Source organism: Cyprinodon tularosa, unplaced genomic scaffold (assembly GCF_016077235.1).
Source record: "Cyprinodon tularosa strain WSP-4 unplaced genomic scaffold, ASM1607723v1 ctg636, whole genome shotgun sequence".
Lineage (NCBI taxonomy): Eukaryota > Metazoa > Chordata > Actinopteri > Cyprinodontiformes > Cyprinodontidae > Cyprinodon > Cyprinodon tularosa.
The window spans coordinates 177,220-199,527 of NW_024039381.1; the positions used below are offsets into that span (position 1 = coordinate 177,220).

General features: G+C 35.6%; 1 protein-coding gene across 1 annotated transcript in view; it reads right to left on the reverse strand.

Annotated features, from left to right (window-relative positions):
• Nucleotides 1–563: 563 nt before the first annotated feature.
• Nucleotides 564–22,308, reverse strand: part of LOC119798793 (BMP/retinoic acid-inducible neural-specific protein 3-like) — a 79,537-nt gene continuing 57,792 nt past the window's right edge. The window contains exons 7-9 of the mRNA XM_038308407.1: nt 21,493–21,715; nt 5,194–5,536; nt 564–1,834 (exon numbers count right to left, since the gene is read on the reverse strand). Of these exons, the coding sequence (XP_038164335.1) occupies nt 1,064–1,834; nt 5,194–5,536; nt 21,493–21,715 (1,337 nt within the window). The 3' untranslated portion in view covers nt 564–1,063. The remainder of the gene's footprint in view (nt 1,835–5,193; nt 5,537–21,492; nt 21,716–22,308) is intronic.

Below are 22,308 nucleotides of genomic sequence, written 5' to 3' on the forward strand. Positions count from 1 at the left end.
TTATGTTACTGTGTATACACTAGGGTTGTAATTAACAATTATTTTACAAATCGATTAATATAAAAATTATTTCTTTTATTAATCGATTAATGATTGTATAGCCAATGGATCCTTAACATTTTTTTTTATCAAATTAAAACAGTTGAATATTTTTTTCACTTGCGGAGTTCTGGATAGTGCATATTGACAGAAAAATTGTTAAATCCAAAATGTTTCTTTATTTTCTTAAATCTTGGTATAATTACTCCTTAAGTGGGTTACTTTGTCAGCTAAAGACATGTTTAGAGTCTCTACACTGCAGTTAAGGATTAACTGAGTACTAATTAAGTGGATTATTTCAATAATCGATTAATCATGATTCATCCGATTAATTGTTTCAGCCCTAATATATACGTACACTATGCCCCCCCAGGTCTTTCGCCCCACTTAGGGAACCACTGCTCTAAAGAAAATCAGTATTAGTCTCTTGAGAATCTGTCATAATAAAATGATAAATCTTCTTGACTTTGAATCATTTCAGCTGACTCTTCTGAGTGCCACATAACAAATTTTGAAGGGTTAAATCTGTTATAACATGTTTTTAATATCAATTTATCTACAAAATCTTGTTTTACACCACTGCAATTTTAAGTCATGGATGGTGCACAGTCACTAAAGCAAATAAACATATAAAAAATACAAACAAACAGAGAATACCATTTTAACCATAAAATGTCTAATCGTTTAGCATTGGTACTTGCAGTATAAATTAGCAGAACCTTGGGAACAGGATGGTTTAACTTTTTGCAGTGGATTCTGAATGTCTACAGCAGAAATATTGTTTTGAGAAACAATTGTGCATTTCCTCAAAGTTCCAGCCCATTTTTATGTAGTACTTAAATGGGCAACGATAAATTCAAAACAGTCAGATAAGTACATTCTTCAGCTGTCCACAGCTGGATGCCTCATGGTTAACTTAAGAGTTTGGTAATCCATAGAGACAAAGCACATGTGTATGCATCTGCATCAAGGATCTGAAAAGTTTTGTTCACAATTTACATTGAGTTCTCTTTTCAACTAGCTGTTAACTACACAGCTTAGTTGTCTCATAAATGATCGAATTAGGCAAACGTGCACTGAAGGCCTGCAAGGAGGCAAAAATGCGAACCACCTCACTTGGAGTTAGTTTAAGCCTGTGGCGGAGAAGACAGGCGAACAGGTCCATTTTCTGTTGACCAGGAGGGGAAAGCCGATTAACACGATCTCGTATTTCCAAGAGCTGAAGGATTGCTGTGTCCTGGGAGCCCTGGGTATAAGGATAGTCCAGTTGGAGGATCAAATCACGGATTGCCTCTGGGTCAAAGTGCATACTGTAGCCAAAGACCTGGATACTGTTGATCTTCATGTAACCCAGACTCTGAGCAGGATCTGTCATTTCAGCAGGTTCATAATAAACACTGTCATTTGCTCCATCTTGAGTCTTTATCCTACTGCGAAGGTAGATGTGGATAGTTTCAAAAAACGTCTTCCACTTGTTACCCAGTGTCAAAGTCCAGTTGTAACACTCAAAGGGCAGGTCCAGCTTGGTAGCCTTCCAATCAGGAAAACCATTTTCATTAACCGGAATATACCAGCTCTCTGAGTGGCTCCCTCCAAAAGGGTTGATGTAGAGAGTGAGAGCAGGCTCCAGGGTGCTGTTCTTTGTAAGGCAGACCTGAAGGGATATTCCAAGCAGCATATGAACCATGTTGGTCTTGTATTTGTTGCTTTTTAACGTCAACAGCATCCTCTTCCTCCATGATGGGTCAAACCAGCTGTTGAGTCGCATATCATTGCTGATAAAAATGGCATGGACCTGTGTGACAGAAAAAAAAAAAAAACATTAGTTAGGTTTAAAAAAATGCATATAGTATATTGAATGGGTGCTACATTTAACATATCCCAGCAACACTTAGCAAAAGAAAAAATATTAAGGCAACACATTTTAGCAAACATGCTGAGCAAGCTCTGTGTTTTCTTAATCTGGATGGTAGCCTTTATAATACTGCAAGATGTTAGATTTAATAAATATGAGATGATTTCCTGATAACTTTTTGGAATTTTTAGTCAAATATAAATTGTAAAGCAAGAACTGATGGGATTCAAAAGTGTTGATGTAACCATGTCTTACAAACTTACATCTAGGCAGAAAGTCTTTTTGATCTTGTTTTGAAATTGAAATACTAAATAAGATTACATTCTGTTAAATTATGCACCTTCTTTTGATAAGATTCTGCTCAAGATAAGTGTGATAATCTGCAAGAGCAATGAGACTTCTTGTTTTGAGAATGTAGAATTGATCATAATTTCAAGAAGTTGTTCGACAGTAGTAGATCAGAATATTTCACAAACTGCAGCACTGCAAACAAAAGTTATATTGTCATTTTATTTAGCTAGAAGCTGCTTTTTCAAGGTATCTATTCTAAGCAAGACAGACTTGTTTAGTTCTTACTGGGGATTCAAAAGGATTCTAAAGCCAGATGTAGGATATATTTTGACTGTGAGACAGAGAGCTATTTTGAACAGGAAAGTATTCTTCTGGAACCTTCCTTTCCACTCTGGATGCTACAAACAGAGCCACACACTTGGTAAATGACTTCTACAACAGCAGAGTCAATAGAGCTCTCACTCAGCTACTACATGTAAGGCTACAGTCACGAAAAATAAAAGGTTTGAGCATAAAAATGTAACTAATGATTCCCTCTCATTTACTGTGAACTATGCATTGGGTATAGCTCACTCTCAGACTGATTTTTACCAACCAGTCTGTGTTGGTAAAATATCTTGTTCTATAGTTTTGGGGAGACATCAGGTGAGGGAAGAGGTGAAATGGCTTTGATTGTAATTCAGAAATAAAATTATTATCAGATTACAGCACAAACAATGTAAAACTGAAATTGTTTATTTTCAAAATAAGAGGAAGTCTGTAACATGCCTTAATTAAAGATTAATTAATAAGAAATTAATAAAACTTTAGACATATCCCAATGAGAATTAGCCACAAACAAAGCAAAACACCTTGCTAAGAAAACTTTTTAGGGATCTGCAAGGTTTTGAAAGTTTTGTTGACTATTGCTTTGGCTCAGAAGCTTGAGAAGTTGTCTTACAACTCTAAAGCTTTGAGTTTGCTCTGGGCAAGGAATTTAACAAATTTTTTTCAAACATATCAGTGTGTAAAAGGGCTTCAGTGTAAAGACTAATAGTAAAATCTGAAAGATAAATTCAGTTTATTATTATAGTTTTTTTTATTTACGTAATTTGCCTTCTGGGAACAATTAAATAATGTTTAATACCTCCAAATTGGGCATTTCACCCCATTTTCCCAAAGATAGTTGTAATCATCATTCATTTAAGTAATCTTTTTTTTTTGGTTGAAAGTTTTTCCATATATCCAAGGCACTTCACCCTTGGCTATTAACCGTTATGACCCCTCCAGTGCCTGTTGAAGTCACAGCTATCACACATTTTTCCAAGTGATGAAGTCTAACTGAAAACATATTAACTGGCTACAAGAGTTTGAAGAAAAGCTCAGAGTCTTTGTTTTTTGCATGGTCTTTGGAGTAAAGTTGCAGGAAACATTCACTCCTGGCAATATTGGTAGCTGGCTTGATTTTTATCCACTTGTAAAAGGTCTTGAATGAATAATTAAGCACCAATAATTGGTGCTCTCTGATGCCTAGTAAAATCTAAAATAGCCAAAAGTGTTGCTGTTATAAGAAAAATTAGTTTCGTCCTGGATTACAAATCTTTGTTTGTTCTGTACAACACACTCATTGTACCACATTTAACATATTGTGTGGAAGTTTGGGGGAATACATACAAAACAAATTTACAGCCATTATACGTTTTACAAAAGAAATCAATCCGAATACTACATAAAGTGGGATACTGGGAACACACAAACCAGTTATTTATCAAATCAAATATACTGAAATTCTGGGACCTGGTAATATTTAGAACTTCTCAATTCATGTTTAAGGTTCGAAATCAAAAACTTCCACACAATATACAGGAAATGTGTGGTGACAGAGAAGGGGGTTATGATCTAAGAGGTGAAGGATACTTTAAAAAACAACACTTTAAAACAACCAGAAAGAGTTTTTGTTTATCTGTGTGTGGAGTAAATGTCTGGGATGGATTGAATGATGAGTTTAAAAAAATTCAAAATGCAAACCAATTTAATAAACTGATTAAAATCGAGCTCATTTCAAAATACGCTATATGACTGTTTAATAGTCTATAATGTAATTGATGACATAAATAGAACTTAAAATAATTGTACATGGCTAAACATCATGTGGAATGGAAACAGGTGTTTTTTTGATGTTTTGACATTTAATTGAGGATAAATTGACAAGTAGGAAAGGGGCAGGACATTATAAGATGTATCTTCTACCTGCTCCTTTTCGAACAGAAAATATAAAATTTACATGTCACATGGGCAAAATAATTTGTTTTATATTTTCATTCTTAAGTTTGTTTCATTCAATTTTTTTTCTTTCTTGATTGTTTTTACTGTCTGTTCGAAATAAATAAAATAAATAAATAAATGTTTGCTACAGTCTTTTTTATTACACAGAGTTACATGCTGCCAACCAATAAACTGTCAAATCCTATAAATTTGTTGGAACCTATCCTGAAGATACGTTAATCAAATTTAATTGATTACAGGAATGAGTTACTTTTCAGTATCTTAGGTTCTTTTGAAAGACAATGCCTTGTTTTGTATGGTAATTAATCCACATACCCATGATTGAAAGATCTGTAAAATAGTATATTAGCTTTATGACTGAGTTTTCGTTTTACAAATTTTAATACATTAAAAAATGTCATGCATCTACATGCTGTCAATATTTCAAAATGCTGTGGCATCCACACAGAAAATCCACATAGACTGTGCTAACTATTTTATACCTTAGAAAACTGCCAAGGTTGAACTAGCTTGGGAACACTAATGTTAAACTGATTGAAAAAAATATAAATGGTGTCCATTAAAACATAGCGTGACACACTGTGAAACAGAAACCAGGAGAAACTGTAAAGTTTCTAATTTCCTAGAAGCCCCTATGCAATGCAATCCCAGGAGTCCATGGGTGTTTTTCAAAGGCACAGCTTTCAGACAGCTCAACTAATAGTGAGCCTGACATTACTAAAGAAAACTGCAGAAAGAAATACCTCAAGCCTACGATCTGCTCTCTGCAGTAGGTACCCTAACTCCAAATCCTGGAGGTCCGTCTCAAAACCAAGGTAGTTCTCTGTGGAGTCTGCCACCATGGGTCTACAGGCCCCCTGCAGCAAGGCAAATCCCGGGTTACAGCTCCCACATCGGGTGTGGTTGTCTGATGCGCATGTTGCACAGGCCGAGCCTTCTCCAACAGAGCAGGGTGGAGGCAACTGACAGAGGTTGTGTTCATATTTGCAGGTGCAACTATGGAGTTCCTCAGAGAATGTTCCAAGTTGATTGTTCTCTGAACAATACAGGAGAGACTGAAGATATACAAGCCAGTAGGAATGAGGCCTGCAAAAAAAGAGGGGAAAAAAGCAGCATAATGAGATGAGAATATTCTTTCAGCAAGTTTTTTTAAAAAGAGTGAAGCTTTAAAAAACACCTGTCTGGAGTTGGAGAGCGCTGGGTTATAAATTTTAAATATGCAAGCCAGAAATCATTTCACTAATCCTAGTTAAGGTCATATGCAGATCAAAAGTGGCAATAGGCACTAAAAATGAGTCATACATTTAACACTCATTAGTCATGATGTGTTGTTTACCAGGAAAATTCGAAGCCTGCCTTTTTTCTCTATGTATGAGATTCTAATGAATGTTTATGAATTTGGAGTCCTACTTTACTCTATTATACATGGCTAGAATATGAGCACAAAAGTCTTATAAAATGCAACGACAGAGACAGGAGAAAGTTGTCTTTGATCAATTTGTGACATAAATATTAAAAGTGTGCTGTAGGCGAGGGGTGGCTTAGTTTTAGATATGCACACAATTCCCTTTAGTGAGTTTGAGTTTGATTCCCTTCTACTGCAATTTTTCCACTATAATCTCTTTATTCCTTTTAGCTTTTTTCTCAGAATATACAAGAAAAAAGCTACATTGTTTTACAGGAGAAATGCAATGCTTATAAGTTGCGTTGAGCGAAACTTTTCACAAAATTCATATTTGTTAGATAACATTAAAATGATGAAAAAAAAAAAAAAAATATATTATATATATATATATATATATATATATATATATATATATATATATATATATATATATATATATATATATATAATGTAATATGATATTTCATGAAAATATAGTCAATGTTTAGAAAGTCTCAGTTTTGAGTAAAATGTTAACATACATATTTACAGTGAAATTAACCAAAATCACTTTTTTTCTCAATGGTGGACCTGTGGGTAAGGCAAAAGCTTTAACTAATGTATGATAAAAACATAAATAGGTCCTGGTGGTGCCTGTGTAAGGCAGCCTTGCTTCTATCAGTGAGACAGGGCAAGTGCGGCTGCAATGTAGCTTGCCATCCTCCATGTGTAAGTGGGTGCGTTAATGACTAAGTTATGTAAACCTTTGGTCAAGTCTCCTGACTTGACAAAAAGCTATATAAGTACAGGCCATTTACTGTACCATTTACATACTAGACTAAAATTCACAGTATATGCATTGGAAAAGTGTTGGGACTAGGATTTAATTATACAATACCTCTTCTTACTCTGTTTACTCAACTTTGATGTCAATTCATAAAACACACATCGATCAACTGATTCATTAACCTAAATTCACCTGTTTTTTTTTTTTTTTTAATACCAAGAAGACCTGGAAGAGCACATGGAAATACTATATTTGCTGCTGTTGTACAAGTGACAGTCTGCTGCAAAATCCTAAGGTTTATTCTGCTCTTCATAAACTAATAGTCAACCAAATAAAAAAAACATAAACATGGTCTAGCCAAGAAAATAAAAATAAAAGCGGTAAAACCTATAGTCCCTTTGAAAGTGTGGATCACTATTACTATTTTGTACCGTGTGTGAATCTTCTAACACTGAGAAATGCTGAAATGTTAAAATGGCAAAGCAGCTGGGCTGGGGGGTCAATGCAGGTTTCCCTCCATCTCTCTCAGGATTTCTTTTATTTTTTTTTAAATTGAAGGAGAAATGCCATCTTTGTACGGCATGTAAAGGCAATTATTATTGATCATTACATCTCATCCCATCCCTTTAAAATATCCTACCTTTCCCTTTAAATGTACTAATCTATTATTTGTCTGGAAACTTTATGAATAGTTTCTCAATTTTATTACTTTCTATAGAAATTTAAGATTCTGGAAACTTCACAATTTTACTGCATCCCTGTCTCTGCCCACGTCTGCTGGTTTTTAGACTCTGCTCTACCGATACGTTTCATTTTCAGAAAGGGATTTACTGTGTTTCCTGTTACCTGCATATTTTTTTCCAATTATTTATCCCTGCAATTATGTCTTTTCCTCTTGTAGTTGACAGCTTGTCAGTTTCTTCTTGCTGTACACAACAGTGTTTTTGTCAATTTTGCTTGTGTCCTCCTTTTCAGTCTTCTTGCCACTGCTTTGTTTAATGATGATGGTTCCAGATTCGGGATTCTGCCTCAGTTTAGGATTTTTTTTTTTTTTTACAATTTTCACTTTTCAGCTTTCACTCTTTCATACGTACCTTTACTTTTTTTTATCTCAGCACACAGCTTTTAAATGTTAAATGTTCAGGTGAAGAGAAAGTAATTGACAGAAATTCCTTCTTGAAATGATTTTAAATGTCCCTTTTACTCCATAAAAGACAAAGTAAAAATAATTCTAAACATCTGTTAAATTGGAAATATAAATCTATTACTAAAATAATGTTTTAAAACTAATTATGTGTTTCTAAGTAAAAACCTTGATCTTACTTGAGTAGTTGAGACATCACCAAATCAAGTAGACTTGAAATCAACAGATGAATTTCATTTTCAATCAGCCTTGTTTAAACTATGAATGAATATTCCAACAAGAGACTACTAAACTTCAAATTATAGAGGGCGTCAAATATCCACTCAGAAATTTAAACAGAGTATATGATATGGAGCCTAGGTGGAAGTTCAACAGAAGAAGCTCATTGCTTTCCTTCATCCGCCTGCGACACAGCCAATCAGCTTTGAACACGAAAGCCAATCGGCATCCAAAGTTCACCTTAAAAGGCCTCCGATACACACCTGTCTGCTCCTGTGTGCAGGCGGCGGATGTGCATTGACACCGTTTCAACCCACCTCCAGCCCCTCCTCCACCATCGTAGCTAAAGCTTCATCAGAGTGTCATTCCCCTCTGTCTCTTACTGTGTTCTCTGTCTCATCTTAACCGGTCCGGCAGAAGACCGCCATTTTGAGCCTGGTTCTGCCAGAGGTTTCTTCCCAACAGGGAATTTTTCCTCTCCGCTGTTGCTTCATCCTTGCTGATCATGGACAGGTTCTCTCAACCTGTGTTATCCAACTGGACTTCCATCTTCCAGGTCCCTAAGTGAAGCTCTAGTATCAGCTCACGCAATCCACTGGATCTCCTCATAAAGCTCAGCATACCGTCTCGCTAACCAGCAGTCTACAGACTGACCAACTTCATCTATCTCCACTCCACCACCACTTTAAGGCCTGGGGGGGAAACAGCCCTGTTCTTTGCTCCTGTTCGTGCATATCTATCAAAATTAAGGGCTATGTTTCCTGCCGAGGTCTGAGCGCCAAAGACAAAGTAATTGTATCAATTCATTTCTCCTAATTGTGTTTTCTCTTTGTGTGAGTTTTTCAGGTTTAAATTTCGTTTTCCCCTATAGCAAGTTCTGTTTCTTTCCTAGGCTTAGCTATGGGCTCAGGTTTAACTGTAAGTAACAGTGTTTACTCTTTTCATCCTTTTGACATGAAAACTTCTTTATCCCTCGACAGAGCCACAGATTAAGCTAGTTTACCATTATATTCTAACATAGAAAGTATGGGTCAGTGTTTCTATGATCCTTCTGTAAGTCTGCTTCTCTCTCCATGAACCCAAGTTGGCCTTGACAGAAGACCGCTCTCACCGAGCCTCAGTTTGCTTGAGGTTACTTTGCTTTAAAGAGATTATTTCCCTTCCACTGTCACTTCATCCATGGTCGTGTGAGGGATTACTGTAGAGTGAACAACAAAATACAAGTGAATATCTACTGTTGCCAGATACTCATACTGGAGAAGTATGTTCTACAAGTCATAACTTGATGCACTCAACTAGTTTTCCTTAGATAGAACGTTTTTCATCTAAAGGACTATATCACCTGACAGAAGGTGTTGTGAACTGGTGACATATAAATAAACAAAACTGCATCAAATTTTATATGACAGAAATAAACTTGAAAACACAAAATTATGAAGCAGAAAGAAACTGAGACATGGATTTTAAAGGTTGTAAAACCATCTGACCACATAACTTAACAAAATGCCCATGCTTACAAAGAATTAGTTATCTACAGGTCTGTGGGATAATTGATTCATTTATCAAATCTTGATGGTAATAGGCAGGGTTCTCTCAGAGAGCTCCAATCATAGTCTTAAAATTCCTACCTAGTTAAGAGGGATTAAGATAGTTGCTGAGAGCAACTTAACGCAAAGAGGCAACAGAAATCTTTATCTTAGTGAATTGGTGTCTTTAACCGCCAATAGAATTTAGACATGAATTAAAAATGTGCCTCAGGACAGAATAAATTCAGCAAAATTGTCATGCAACATCATGTTTGAAATTCCCTTATCTCTATCCTCATAACTATTTAAATTTGCATATTGTTAGTATATTTACTAACAATGCTGGTAATTTTACTGCTGATCATTAATGTTAATGTAGACTCAGCTGTAGACATTTTACTATCATTTGGTGCTTAAAGCAAAGTGGTTCTAGTTGGAATAATGATCATCATAAAATAAATTTAAAAAGTATAGAACACCAGAAGTATTGACTCTGTCCACATAGCCCTGGGAAGAAAATAAAAGATTGTTGAAAGGTAAATTGGTTCCGGGATTAAGGTGCGAAGACGCAGACTTTGAGCCACATTTCTGAGCAGATGTGTCTGTTTCTCTGCCTCTGTGCACCAGCCTGGAAAGTGAGAAGTGCTATGTGCAGCATCACATGGCATCAAACAAGTACATTTCTAGATTTCAATTTAGGTTATGGATACTGACATAATGAGGCATTTTGCTCTGCTGTTGGCCTCCTCTCCAATTGCTGCAAATTCTTCCTCTCTCCAAGACATTCCCACAGGGACATGAGCTGTTGTTTAAAAAGCTAAAAAAAATAAGGGTTCATGTGTTTCTTTGTATGCTCATCTAATTTGATTAACAAAATATGACCAGAGAGTAATTTAAAGATGAATCCCTTCATGTCTGCAAGCTACTGGCTCAATCATAGCAGGTTAAGAAACAATTAAACTAAAGGTTATTACTTTTTGATTAAGCAAATCATTCAATAAAATATTATTTTACCAAAAAAATGTTTTATTCACCTCTTAGATTTGCATTGTGAATTGGTTTGAACACATTCTAATTGTTCAAAATTTGTTAAAAGCTAATATGACCACATTCCAAATTCTTTAAGACAACTCTTGGTTCTCACATGTAAAAGTCATGCCAATTTTTGGTTTTCAAACATTTCTTTTTCTTCTTCTTGTTGTACATGTAGCTTGGTTTATTCAAGTTTCACTAGTGAAGTCAAGAGTTTTTAAATAAAATATGTTTGACTTGGGGTTGATGGATTTGTTACTAAATGCTAATATTTTGAATGGAATTTGGGGTGAGTAATAAGGACCCATATATGAATGAACCAAGGTGTGAGGAATTCCCATGGATAGCTGTTAACATTTTAAATACCCCTGAAACCACCCGTGCACAATAGTGTGCAACAGATTCTGTGACTATGTTGAAGACTTTTTAACGGGAGAATGTATTTTCAGGGATTAACAATGTTTTTTGACCCAGGATGATGACTGGCTTATCAGATGATCAGACTCCATAGAGCTTTGCTCTTGGATCTATATGTTTTGAGTGGGGTTGGAGAAACTTTGCTGGACTAATGCCATCCCTGCTCATCACAGGTAAAGGTCATTGCATATAACCCGGATGTAAAAAAAAAAATAAAAAAATAAAAATAAAAAGGATAGTACTAAGCACATGCAATTAAATTCTTGGTATATAGAGGGCCTGATCTTCTAAGATTCCAAATAAGAGATGTTTAATTGCACATGTGTTAATTAGTTTGTGCAATAAGTGGGGATGGTTGATGCAGTAGATATACAAAGATTGCTGTGCAAATTTTAAGACACGACAAAAATTTAATTCTGCCCATTAATATAAGAAGATTGCATGCTCTACGGGGAGTGGTCTTAAAAAATTAAGTAATATGACATATAGTTGGAGGTAGCAATCATTAAAAACAAAAGTTAAAGATAATACTAAATATTTACAGCCCAACTCAGAGCATATCTCAAACTGGTACAGTTAAAAAGAAAAGAAACATAATTATGCTTTATGCATGGTTATTCTGTATTAAATTGAGGGAGAAAAAAAAAAACCCTGTTGCAAAGATATCACTGCAAGGTCTCTTTCAGGCTCTTTTGACTTTCAATTTTTATAAACATCCCACAGTATTTACCTTCATTTATTTATTTTATATTTGATTTAATTTTATAAAGATTGTCTGCCATTCGGTTGCTTTAATTTGTGCCGGCCTGTGTGGACATTTTTTCTTGTGGATTATCATTATTATTATGCTACTGCTGTTATGTTTGTCAGTCCAAATATGTTTACATGCACAAGGACAATTCTCCATTTTCTGGCATCGTACCACTGTCTCCTTCATGAACAATGACCAGATATTGTGCATGTTAAACTACACCTTAATTTCAGAATTACTAAAAAAGACACAAAAACTACTACTGCAGTTTAGTTTCCAATTTGGAAGAAAGTTTGCATGTGGTACATTTTTAGATTGGTTTATCTTCCATTAATGAAAGAACATTTTAATTATTTACTAATTATTTACAGAAAAAAATATAATCACAATCAAGTATTATCATCAAACAACTAAAACTGTAATAAAAGGGATACCTTACAGAGGTCACTATTAAAAAAGAAAGGGCCAGAAACTGACCCTTAGTGAACTCTACATATGTTCTTTTTATTTGACTGTTGACCATTAATTTGAACAAACTGCAATTAACTATTGATATAACTTTAAACCATGGATAAGCTGGTCCCGAAGCAATATGTGTATGATTTTGACAATAACAGAATATTTTACAGTGTCCAATGCATTTTTTAAATCCATAAAGAAGCCAACTGTGTCCATTCTGAGTTGCATACCTTTTTTTTCTATTACTTTAACAAATGCTAGAGCTCATGGCCTTTTTGGTATAATACTTTATGTTTACTAATAAATGTTTTTATAAAAAATATTTCTTATTTTTCAACAAACCACTTGTTGAAAAATAAGTAAAGTTTGAGAAAACAGACACCAATGACACTCGTAGTTCAAGTGATGTACATTTCTGTTTTTAAAAATCGGTAAAACTTTGGAAACTTTCATCTCAGGTAAACATTAAATTGTATGGATTAATTACTAGCATAAGTCAGTGGTTCAATGATACAGCCAATGGCCCTTTTGGCAAAGGTCATGTGAAGTCCTTCACTATCTGTAAATGTTTTATTTTCTTTTTCTAACAATAGATTTAATTACCCAGAAGCATGGATGACGTATATTAATCTAACTTCCATACAACTGACATTTCCGTTTTGTTTAGATGTTGCCATAGATTTTGGTGTGTTTTTTTTTCTTTAATATAAAAAACTATTTAAATAAATTTTCTATACCTATGTCATTATTTACAACATTTTCCTTGTCTACAAAATAATAGCTTTTGGCTTTTTGAAATTGCTCTCATCAGTGGAAAATTTATATTCTCCATGTTGCTTTCGTATGTGCCTTTATTATTTTTAATTTTCCTATTATAATAATATCTTTTGCATCGCTCAAAATTGTTAACTTTTTTTTTATAATGCTTTGTATTTGGCCTTACAATAAGGTGTCCTATTCTTAACAATTTTTATGCTTTCTTTTTTTTATTTTTGCCTGCTTTAATTAATACTGATGTCAAGGTTTGTTCCTTTTTGGGGCTTACTTCAATAGCTTTAATTATTTATTATAAATGCACATATAAGGGTATACAAAAAGTTTTATAAGTTGTACTCACATCAGACAGAGACATCTGAAAAGTCATTGATTGTTTTCTAAGTTCTGGTAATGTGGTAACGTGAACTCAAAAATATCTCAAGCATTTCATATATGGTAGAAACAGGTAGGTCATTGCCTAAGTAATTTTGAGCAAATCGTCTATGAATGATTTAATGAACATCATTTTTGACAATATCATCGATCAATGTCGTCAAAGACCATGTGATTCTGCCAGGTTACTTTATCAAAGAAAAAAAAAAGACTTTGGGTACAATAGATCTAAGAAATCAGAGGTAAATTATATTTATATTAAAAATTATCTACAAAGATTTGGAAACACCTAATTATATTAAGATGATGCAGCTAAAATCTAACAAATCTTATAGATAGAAAGATAGGTGTGCTGGTTTCCCAAATAATCTTTTTTTTTTGTTATCTCTGTGGCTCCTGGCAGCTCTTGCAAGCGCAAATTCCTCCACATGTGTTAAACATAATTAGCAATTAAATTACTCTCTGCCTGAAGCCGCTTTTAGGAACAAAATGATACTGTGAAATGATACTATGTATAGTTCTTTTCTTGGTTAAAGAACACTTTTTTCCCCACTTTCTTGGCATAGGTTGCCATTGGTAATCATTAAATAACAGTGATCAGCAGCTTATTGAAATACAAATGAGGTGAAGCCTTGGTCGCAAACTTTGTGGCACAGCTGTAAAGAAAGGGAAAATATCAAATACATTTCTTGGTATTGTGCATGCACACGATTTTAAAAATTAGGATTCATTTTCAAGTACTCCACTTTTGAAATTTGGTGTGCACACTTTAGCATGGCTCATAAACAGTGTTTCAATAATGACAACCCCAGTTGTTCATGTGGTTGTGTGTGCTCTTTTTAGTGGTGAATTTTGCTGGAGGCCAGAGACCTGTACCACAAGGCAGAATTACTGGTTTAAGCCAGACACTGTATGAGTTTTTGCCCTTTTAGGGCTGATTCTCCAGGCATGTGAGAATTTTTTGGAGCGGGCTGAGTTTCAGCCTCATTGTGTGTTCTGTGTAGTATACAAGGCGCAACGACAGGCCATTAGTCTCTCAAGACTACTTCTTGATCAGGAATCATAAGGTCAGGAGAAAATCAAACATGTTTGAAATTCAGTTGGCCTTCAAAAGATGTTTGTGGGCAAATCCTGCTGTTGAAGGAGACCTTTGAGCATCAATTTACCAGAACCTTGCAAACTGTGCATGTGCAAACAAGGGAGTTCTTGTTCTTCTTTTTTAAGAATGATGAGTTCCACCAGCGCTGGTGTTGAGTCCGACTATGGTTTTTGGGTGTACAGTCTGAGCAGGTAAGATCTCATCAGATCATCGGGCCATACAGTGTAAGAACATATATCATGAGCTGTGAACTTTTAAACACTGTGGTTTTATCGTACAGTTTAAGCTGTAGCTGAGTACAATGATTGAAACGTATCGTACAGTATATGCCAGGCCTAAGTGAGACAACTTCAGGTTTAATCCTTACTTTCCGGTACCATGAAGCTGGATTCATTCTTAGCAAGGCTATTGTTGTAGAAAGCTGTTCGGGAACCAATGAGGTGCCCCTACATTAAAGACACAATCTTATTCAGAGGGAAAAATAACTTAAACAAAACGACGTCACAATAAAAAAAACTTGAAAACCAAAAAGCAGAGATCAAAATGTTTCCTTAACATATGAAATATTTTTTACATTTATTTGTTTATTATTTTCTCCTCCTTTTTGACATAACAACCTTTTACTAGTATGTATTTTTTTCTTCTTCTGTATAATGTCCTTATACCCTGGCATTCACTTGTTTGTTGTATAATTAATATATAAAAAAAATTCCGAGCACAAATTGTGATTGTGAAGGTCCTTTGAATTACTTATGAGAGACTGGATAGGATGGGAGTAATCCTGCTAGGTTTGAGTTTGATTCATGGTTCGGGCCTCAGTCTGAGCTGTAGTAAGACACACCTGTATCAAGTTTTCTGGCTTGCTGTGTATTTAAAGAGCAGGAAGAGAACCTCTCTCTGCCTGATTGTCAACATATGTTGAACAGTCAAGCCCATTTTGTCTCCTGAGATTTTTAATTGTACTTTCTTAGACACCTCAAGAGCATACTCTGCTCTTCCTTGTGTAAATGTCAGGTTTCCCTGTTGGATCACTTAATCTTCACAACTCAGTACTAGCTTTAAAAGTTCTGGACCTTTTTAACTTCCATGGTTTGAGGAATTATGTTATGTGTATTAAAGTGAAATGACATAGGAAAAAATACTGAACACATATAATGTTTTTAATACTTGGTACAAAAGACTTTGTTTGCAATGGCAGCTTCAAAATACCTCATTCATGGAGAAATTAGTTGCATTCATGCTCATGTGTGAGTTTGGTCCACTCTTCCACACCAACAGTCTTCAAATCTTGATGGTTTCGTGGGCCCCTTCTATGAACTCTGATCTTTATTTTCTAATGGATTCAAGGCAGGTTACAGACTGGGCCATTCTGGCAGCTCCTCACAAGATTTCTGACAGAGGACTGAAAATAATTACCACAAGAGTCGCCCAAGAGCAAAAGACCACTTGTTGAGGACTTCAGAGAGACCTGGAATTAGCAGGTACAATTGTTTCAAATAAAACAATAAGTAATTTACTCAATTGCCATGGTCTATATGCACACTAACCACGCAAGACTCCATTGTTGAAGGAAAAGCATGTTGAAGCTAATTTTAAGTGGGCTGCACAACATTTAGACAACCCTGTGAAATCATGGGAGAATAGTCTAGTCAGATGAGACCAAAATTTAACTCTTTGGATGCCATTATACACATCATGTTTGGAGGTCAAATGGCGCTGCATGTGACCAAAAGCAAGCGAGTATGGTACTGCCAACAATGGGTAACTTGGAGACATAACATAATGTTATCCCACAGCAAGAGATGAATTTCCTCACTTAAAGATGTCTGTCAGACAAATATGATTTAAACTGTGCTGTGCTGTTCCCTTTATTCCTGCTGATTATTTAAGTCTTTCTACAAGAATATTGTGATCCATTGTAACAAATGCAGCCGGGACATATAACCGGACAAGTGGGGATACCAGCCCATTGTCGGAGGCCATGAGAATATCATTAGAGACACTCAACATTGTTTACGTGTGTTGATTAGCTTTAAAATCTGTCTGAAACTATTCAAAAACATCATTACAGTAGTCACACACTTGATAAACTAAGATTGAATACATGGCTACAATTGATCAAACAACAGATCGACAGAAGATTTCTTAAGTAAAGGTTTAAATAATGCTACCTTACCAGCCTTAGAAACATATTATTGTAATAGGATTAGATTGATTATATCTAAATTGGAAGTAGAAGTTGGATGGAACACATCCTTAATTAACATGGTTGGAACTGTATCCAACATACAAGTTTAAGGCTTGGGTGAAGATGATAATTTTGCTAACTCCAAAAGATCAACTAGATTAAAACAGGCCAAAAACAGTTTTGTCAGGATCCCAGTTTTTGTGTTTGTCTGTTTGTCTTGTCTTTTGTGTTTCTCCCTTCCACCACCAGGAGGCGCCTGGCTCCGGTTCGCCTCCTCACACACCTGCAAGCTGTTGCCTCATCACGGGACTGCTCTTAAGCTGCTGGTTGCCTCTACTTCGATGCCAGAGTGTTTGCCAGTTTGGGGTACTCTAGCCAAGCCTTGTTTATACTGAGACTAATCTGAGTTTTGCTTTTTTTGAGTTTTTGTCCCCTAGCCAAGCTGAGATCACATTGAGTTATACTGAGCGCTTTTTTCTTCCTGAGACTCAACTCTGTTTTTTCTTTGCCTTTCGGCAGGAAGCCTTCCTGCAAACTGGACCTTTTCGGACCGCCTTCACCCAAGTGGGATCAACTGAGTCTTACACTGAGCGACGGATTCCAAACAGGAGATTTGGATCCAGCCACCTTTGAGCACGCTGAGATCACTCTCTGAGTAAGGAAATCATCTTCACCATGACCCGTTCAAGTACTACAGGAAAACTGAGTTGCAACCAGCGGCTGCATCATTCCACTCCATTCGAGTTCTGGGTAAACCCTGTTACGTCCTCCACCGAATCAAAAAAACTCTGGAAGACCAACACACAGACTGGAATCTAAGTGTCTCTTCTTCTCTGGAAACGTGAGTGGCGACAAATCCTCTCCTTCAAGATTAACAACTCCAATTTCCCACTGAGCCTGAATCTAACACTCTGTCTTCCCCTCGTCTTCCAGTTTCCGGCCGAGCAGAGTTTGGAGGAACTCTGCACCAAACTCAAAATACTCTTCAATAAAACCCGTTGAACTTTTACTCTGTGTCTCTCTGTTTGGCTTCACTGCATATGGGTCCGAGCCTTAGAAAAATCATGACAAGTTTAGATTCTACAGTTACCTACAATGCTGCTTCACTTTCTAGGGATGGATTAATCATATTAAGTAGCCATTATTATATTTGTTTATCTTTACAGAATCATGTCATGATTCCTGGCACTAATGGTGGTCTGATTCAGGATTCCACACACCTATCAGCTTGGCTCTTTTCTCAGTCAGCCTTGGTCAGATTCACCTGCTCACCTGGCAACATGATCAGCTTTCAGACCAATCACTTGTGCCAGATCATCACTAGTCATTGGTGAATTTTTTTTTTTTTTTTTCCATGACTCCTGTATACCTGTCTGCCTACCGGCCAGTTTCTGACTTGATTCTGCCTCCTGATTCTCTGAGCCTGCCTTAACCCTGTAATAGTGTGTTTTTGGATCTCTGACCTGTTTTATGTGCCCTGACCTTGCTCCCAGATTCTCCCCTGGATGTCTCTGGATCTTGAATAACCTGGCTTTGACTCTGGACCAGCTTTAGAATTCCAAACTCTGGTTTGTCCCCTTGATCATTCTGCCTGTCTCTGCTCTCACAGATCTGACCCAGTGAATTCCCCTGGACCAACAATTAACTGTCAAAGAAGAATTCTTTCAAATCAGGTTCACCAGTGACGTCACACGCCAACCGGCATCTTCAAGAAACGAGAAGGTGAGTGATCAAGAATTCAACATTAGAAACATTTCCCTTTGTTTCTGTCTGGTCACTCAACTGTCCTATATCTTTCCAGAAGTTCTGTACGCTGACTTTGGTTAGTCCCTTCCAACCTATGGCAGTTTCATATTCTAATAAACTGTTTAAACGTCTCTTGTTGTATCTGGGTCTTCGGGTTTTCGGGTCATTACAAATCAATCCTATTTTTAAAGAATCCCATAAAGTCATAAATGCTAAGAGCTGGGGGGATGGACACCTGAAATAGCACTACAGTATGTCTCTGTCAGTTTGGAGGCTGTATTAAAAAATAAATCTAGTATTATTATTAATCTCATTTAGTTTTACAGAGTTACTTCATACTTCAATCGGAAAAACTCATACGGAAAGAAAAAGACAATTAGAAGAATTTTATTGATACAATTACTTTAGACCATCCACCAACTTATCAGGAGCATGTCCATTTTACAAGCTCCTTTGTGTGTCCTCGTGGAGGAATCATTTTGATCTATTTTAAGTAATTTACATCACATTTGGTTTCCATTGATGAATTTTTGTGTTTTTTTTTGTCAGCACATTCCACTAGGATGTGGTATTTGAGTGTTCCCTTTATTTTCTTTGAGCAATTAGTAAACAATTACCTACAGTCACAGACAAAAAAAGAGGTGCTATTGGAAAATTGCCAAGGAATCTTTGGTTGTGGCTTTAAATTCGGAAATTAAAGGGTGTGATTGGCTTTAAGGAGGGTTGAGACAGGGGATACTGAGTTTATTGAGGAAAACCTGCTCCAGACCAATTTAGCTCTAGGAAAAATTTTACTATGGTGATAGATACATCATTTGTGCTCATGATTAATTCTTGTTTCTTTTACCAATACTTACCTGCTGTGATCCATTGTTGTTGCCTAACAAAAGATGTTGGCCAGGGCTCCGCACACCTGGGGCCCAGTTCCAATATCTTCACTTCTGCCCTTGAACACTTCAATTTTATATCTTTGCTGAGTGTTTGGATATGTGTCATATGCTTTTATTTTAGAGGTTAGGATCTTGTGTTAAAACATGATGTGACATCACCCCTATTGGTCATGTTCAGCAGCAAGCAGAAACATTTCTTAATTAGGGTGTGGCATTTCCTGTGATCATTCGATTAATTAATAATATAAGTTAACGAATAACATAAATTAGATATGTTTAAAAGCAATTTCATGAGGTTACAAAACAGTTGCACAGTTTCTGTCTTAGTTAAATAACATGTTGCTGTCATTGCATTTTTTGTTGCACATCTCTGGTGTTGCTATTTCTCATATCCATTTCTGTAAAAAAAAATTCTAGAGCTATAGATTTTTTTTATTCTCCAGATACAGAGTATTATATTCTTTATTTTCCTATCTGTTATTTCTATACATTTTTCTAAGATAAACATTGTGTGACAATTTCTACTATAACCTTTGTTCTGTAAACACCACAATTTCTCCAGATTTTCAATTATATTCTAAAAAATAAGCTATTTATACTGTAAGCTAGCTTTCAGGTTAATTTCTGTGATTCATTCCACTGCATTTGGTTAGCATTAGCATCTAAAAACATGGTTCGCTGTAATTTTTTGTGCATTCCCACTCATGCATACTGTATTTTGTCACTACAGTTTAACATCTGCCATATAAAGGCGAGGGTAATGCCATCCTGGCGTCAGTTACTTATTTTATAGAGGTGTGCTTAGGACACATCTAAGCAAACTTCGGTGAAGTGCATTTCCCACAATGTATTGCTACATGTGATGTTTTAAGCAAAAAAATAGAAATATGGAGACGATCAAGCTCCTGTGTCATGCAATTTGATAGACATAAAATTCCCTTGTAAAATATCTACAAATAACAAACAAATTATTTTTTACCAAAAAGTCAATTTTCATGCCTGATTGGTGAGTAAGGGAATAGTTTTGGTTTAAGATGTATTACCTGGTAATGGTTAGGTTTAGAAGATTTAACTAACCTAAATGAACAGAACCTTCGATGTACTGAATCACAATATAACAGAATATACAAAACCAACCCTAAAGCCTAAAATTCAAATTATCTACATCAATCTGTTTGAAATCATCACATTTTCCTAAACTTCTAAATTATAATTGAGATATTTAGAACGTGTCATAAGTTCTTCTTGAGATCATTTTTTTTTCTATGATCACCTTTTATGAGCTCAGCATTTTCTAATTTCAATTTTGGGGTTCAATTAAAACCCCCTTTTTTTTGACTCTTGCTTTCTAGCCTGGCCTGCCAGAATGATTACATAGAGCCTAATTCAGTCTAGTCAATTGCTGTTGACTACGGCCAGATCTTGCTGCACCAATTAAAGCCCGGTAGGTGGGCTTTAATTGGTACCCTTTCTGATGTCCTAAGGGAGATTGATCTAACTTTAAAAGCTCAACAACAGACAGCTTTAGTATCTTGTCTTTTAAAAAAAGATACATTTGATACAAAACTACAAGAACATAGTGTGTTGCTTGGAATGTTTGCCTCATATCCATTGTTATCTGATCTATTCTCACCTAATGACCCAGTTAATCCCATCTTTAAAGTCAAGCTCTGCCAACTTTTTACCAGACTTATACACCTTGTATACGTCTGGCCAGGCTAACTGTTGTCAACTTGCTCCCCCAGAAAAACCATTCATGGTAATCTAAAAACTTTCAAATTTTTAATTTTTAGCCATTTAGAAAATAAAATTTTAGAATAAGACCAGAAATTTTGACAAGCTCTACTAGAAAATCCTTAGGAAAAAAACACACAACCAACTGTAATTTGATATGTTTACACTTACTTTGCAGAGTACGAACAAAATGTGTAAACTGCACCTCACTAACAGCAGCCAGCTTACTTCTAAAGAAATAAACTAGCTCTTAAAAACAGATCAGTAAGCATTGACTTTTTGTTCTGTAGGGAATGAAAAAAAAGCTTAAAACCTTTGTGTCAAAATAGAAAGCTAGAGGGAAAAAAATAGACAGTCATATAAAAAGCCAAAGTAAATCTTTCTATATACAGTCTAAATTAGATAAGACTAACATAGTCAAAGCATTGGAAGTATCATAGTTATGATATTATGATTAATGATGGAGTATTAGTAAAATTTCTTCAGGTATAAGGGAAGAATAGGAATGTGTTCTCACCGCTCCCTAGGTATCCGAACTCGAGGTTGTCTGTGACATCTTTTGCTAAGACTGAAGAGCTTGAAAATCACTCTCTTGGCTCTTCTGGAGAGGACCCGCATGCTGTTCTCAAGCTGCTCATATCGCCACTGAAACAGGCTGTCCAAGGACCACAAGTGTTGAATAGCTGATACATTCAGGAAGTAGCTCTGGGGAAGCCTAGTGTAGAAGGCTTTAAATTCATCTGCAACAACAACCATCAGGGTCAGCATCATTTTAATGTTTATGCCCATAAAAACAGTTTCCAGCACAACAAAAAAGGGTTTGACTCAGATGTAAAGGGAAAAATAGTATTGAAATATATAGAATGAAAAGCAGAAACAGCAGAGGTAAATTTAGGAAGTACATTTTGAAAACAGAAGGGTTTATTATTTTAATGAGAATATTTTAGATGACCAAAAGCTTATTAAAGAGTGTAATTTACTATGTTCTTTCAGCATTTGACATCACATAATGAGGACCTATATTATGGGAAATACTCATGAACCTATTAATTGGAATTTCCAAATTCCCCAGATATATAAAAAGGGAAGTATGGTGTATACAAATTAAATTCTGAAAGTTTGTGAAAATAATTACAGAAGAACACAGAAAAATTGTCAACAGACTAAAGTCATAAGATAGTGTTTATATTAACAGAGTGGAAATTATTTTCATCTTTGTTTGAAACACTTCTTACTTATATATCTCTCCCACAGGAATAGAGCCTGTAAAGCTTGGGAGCACTCATGCTTACAGCTTGTTTACATCACTTAGTTTTAGCACCAGTTTTGTCCA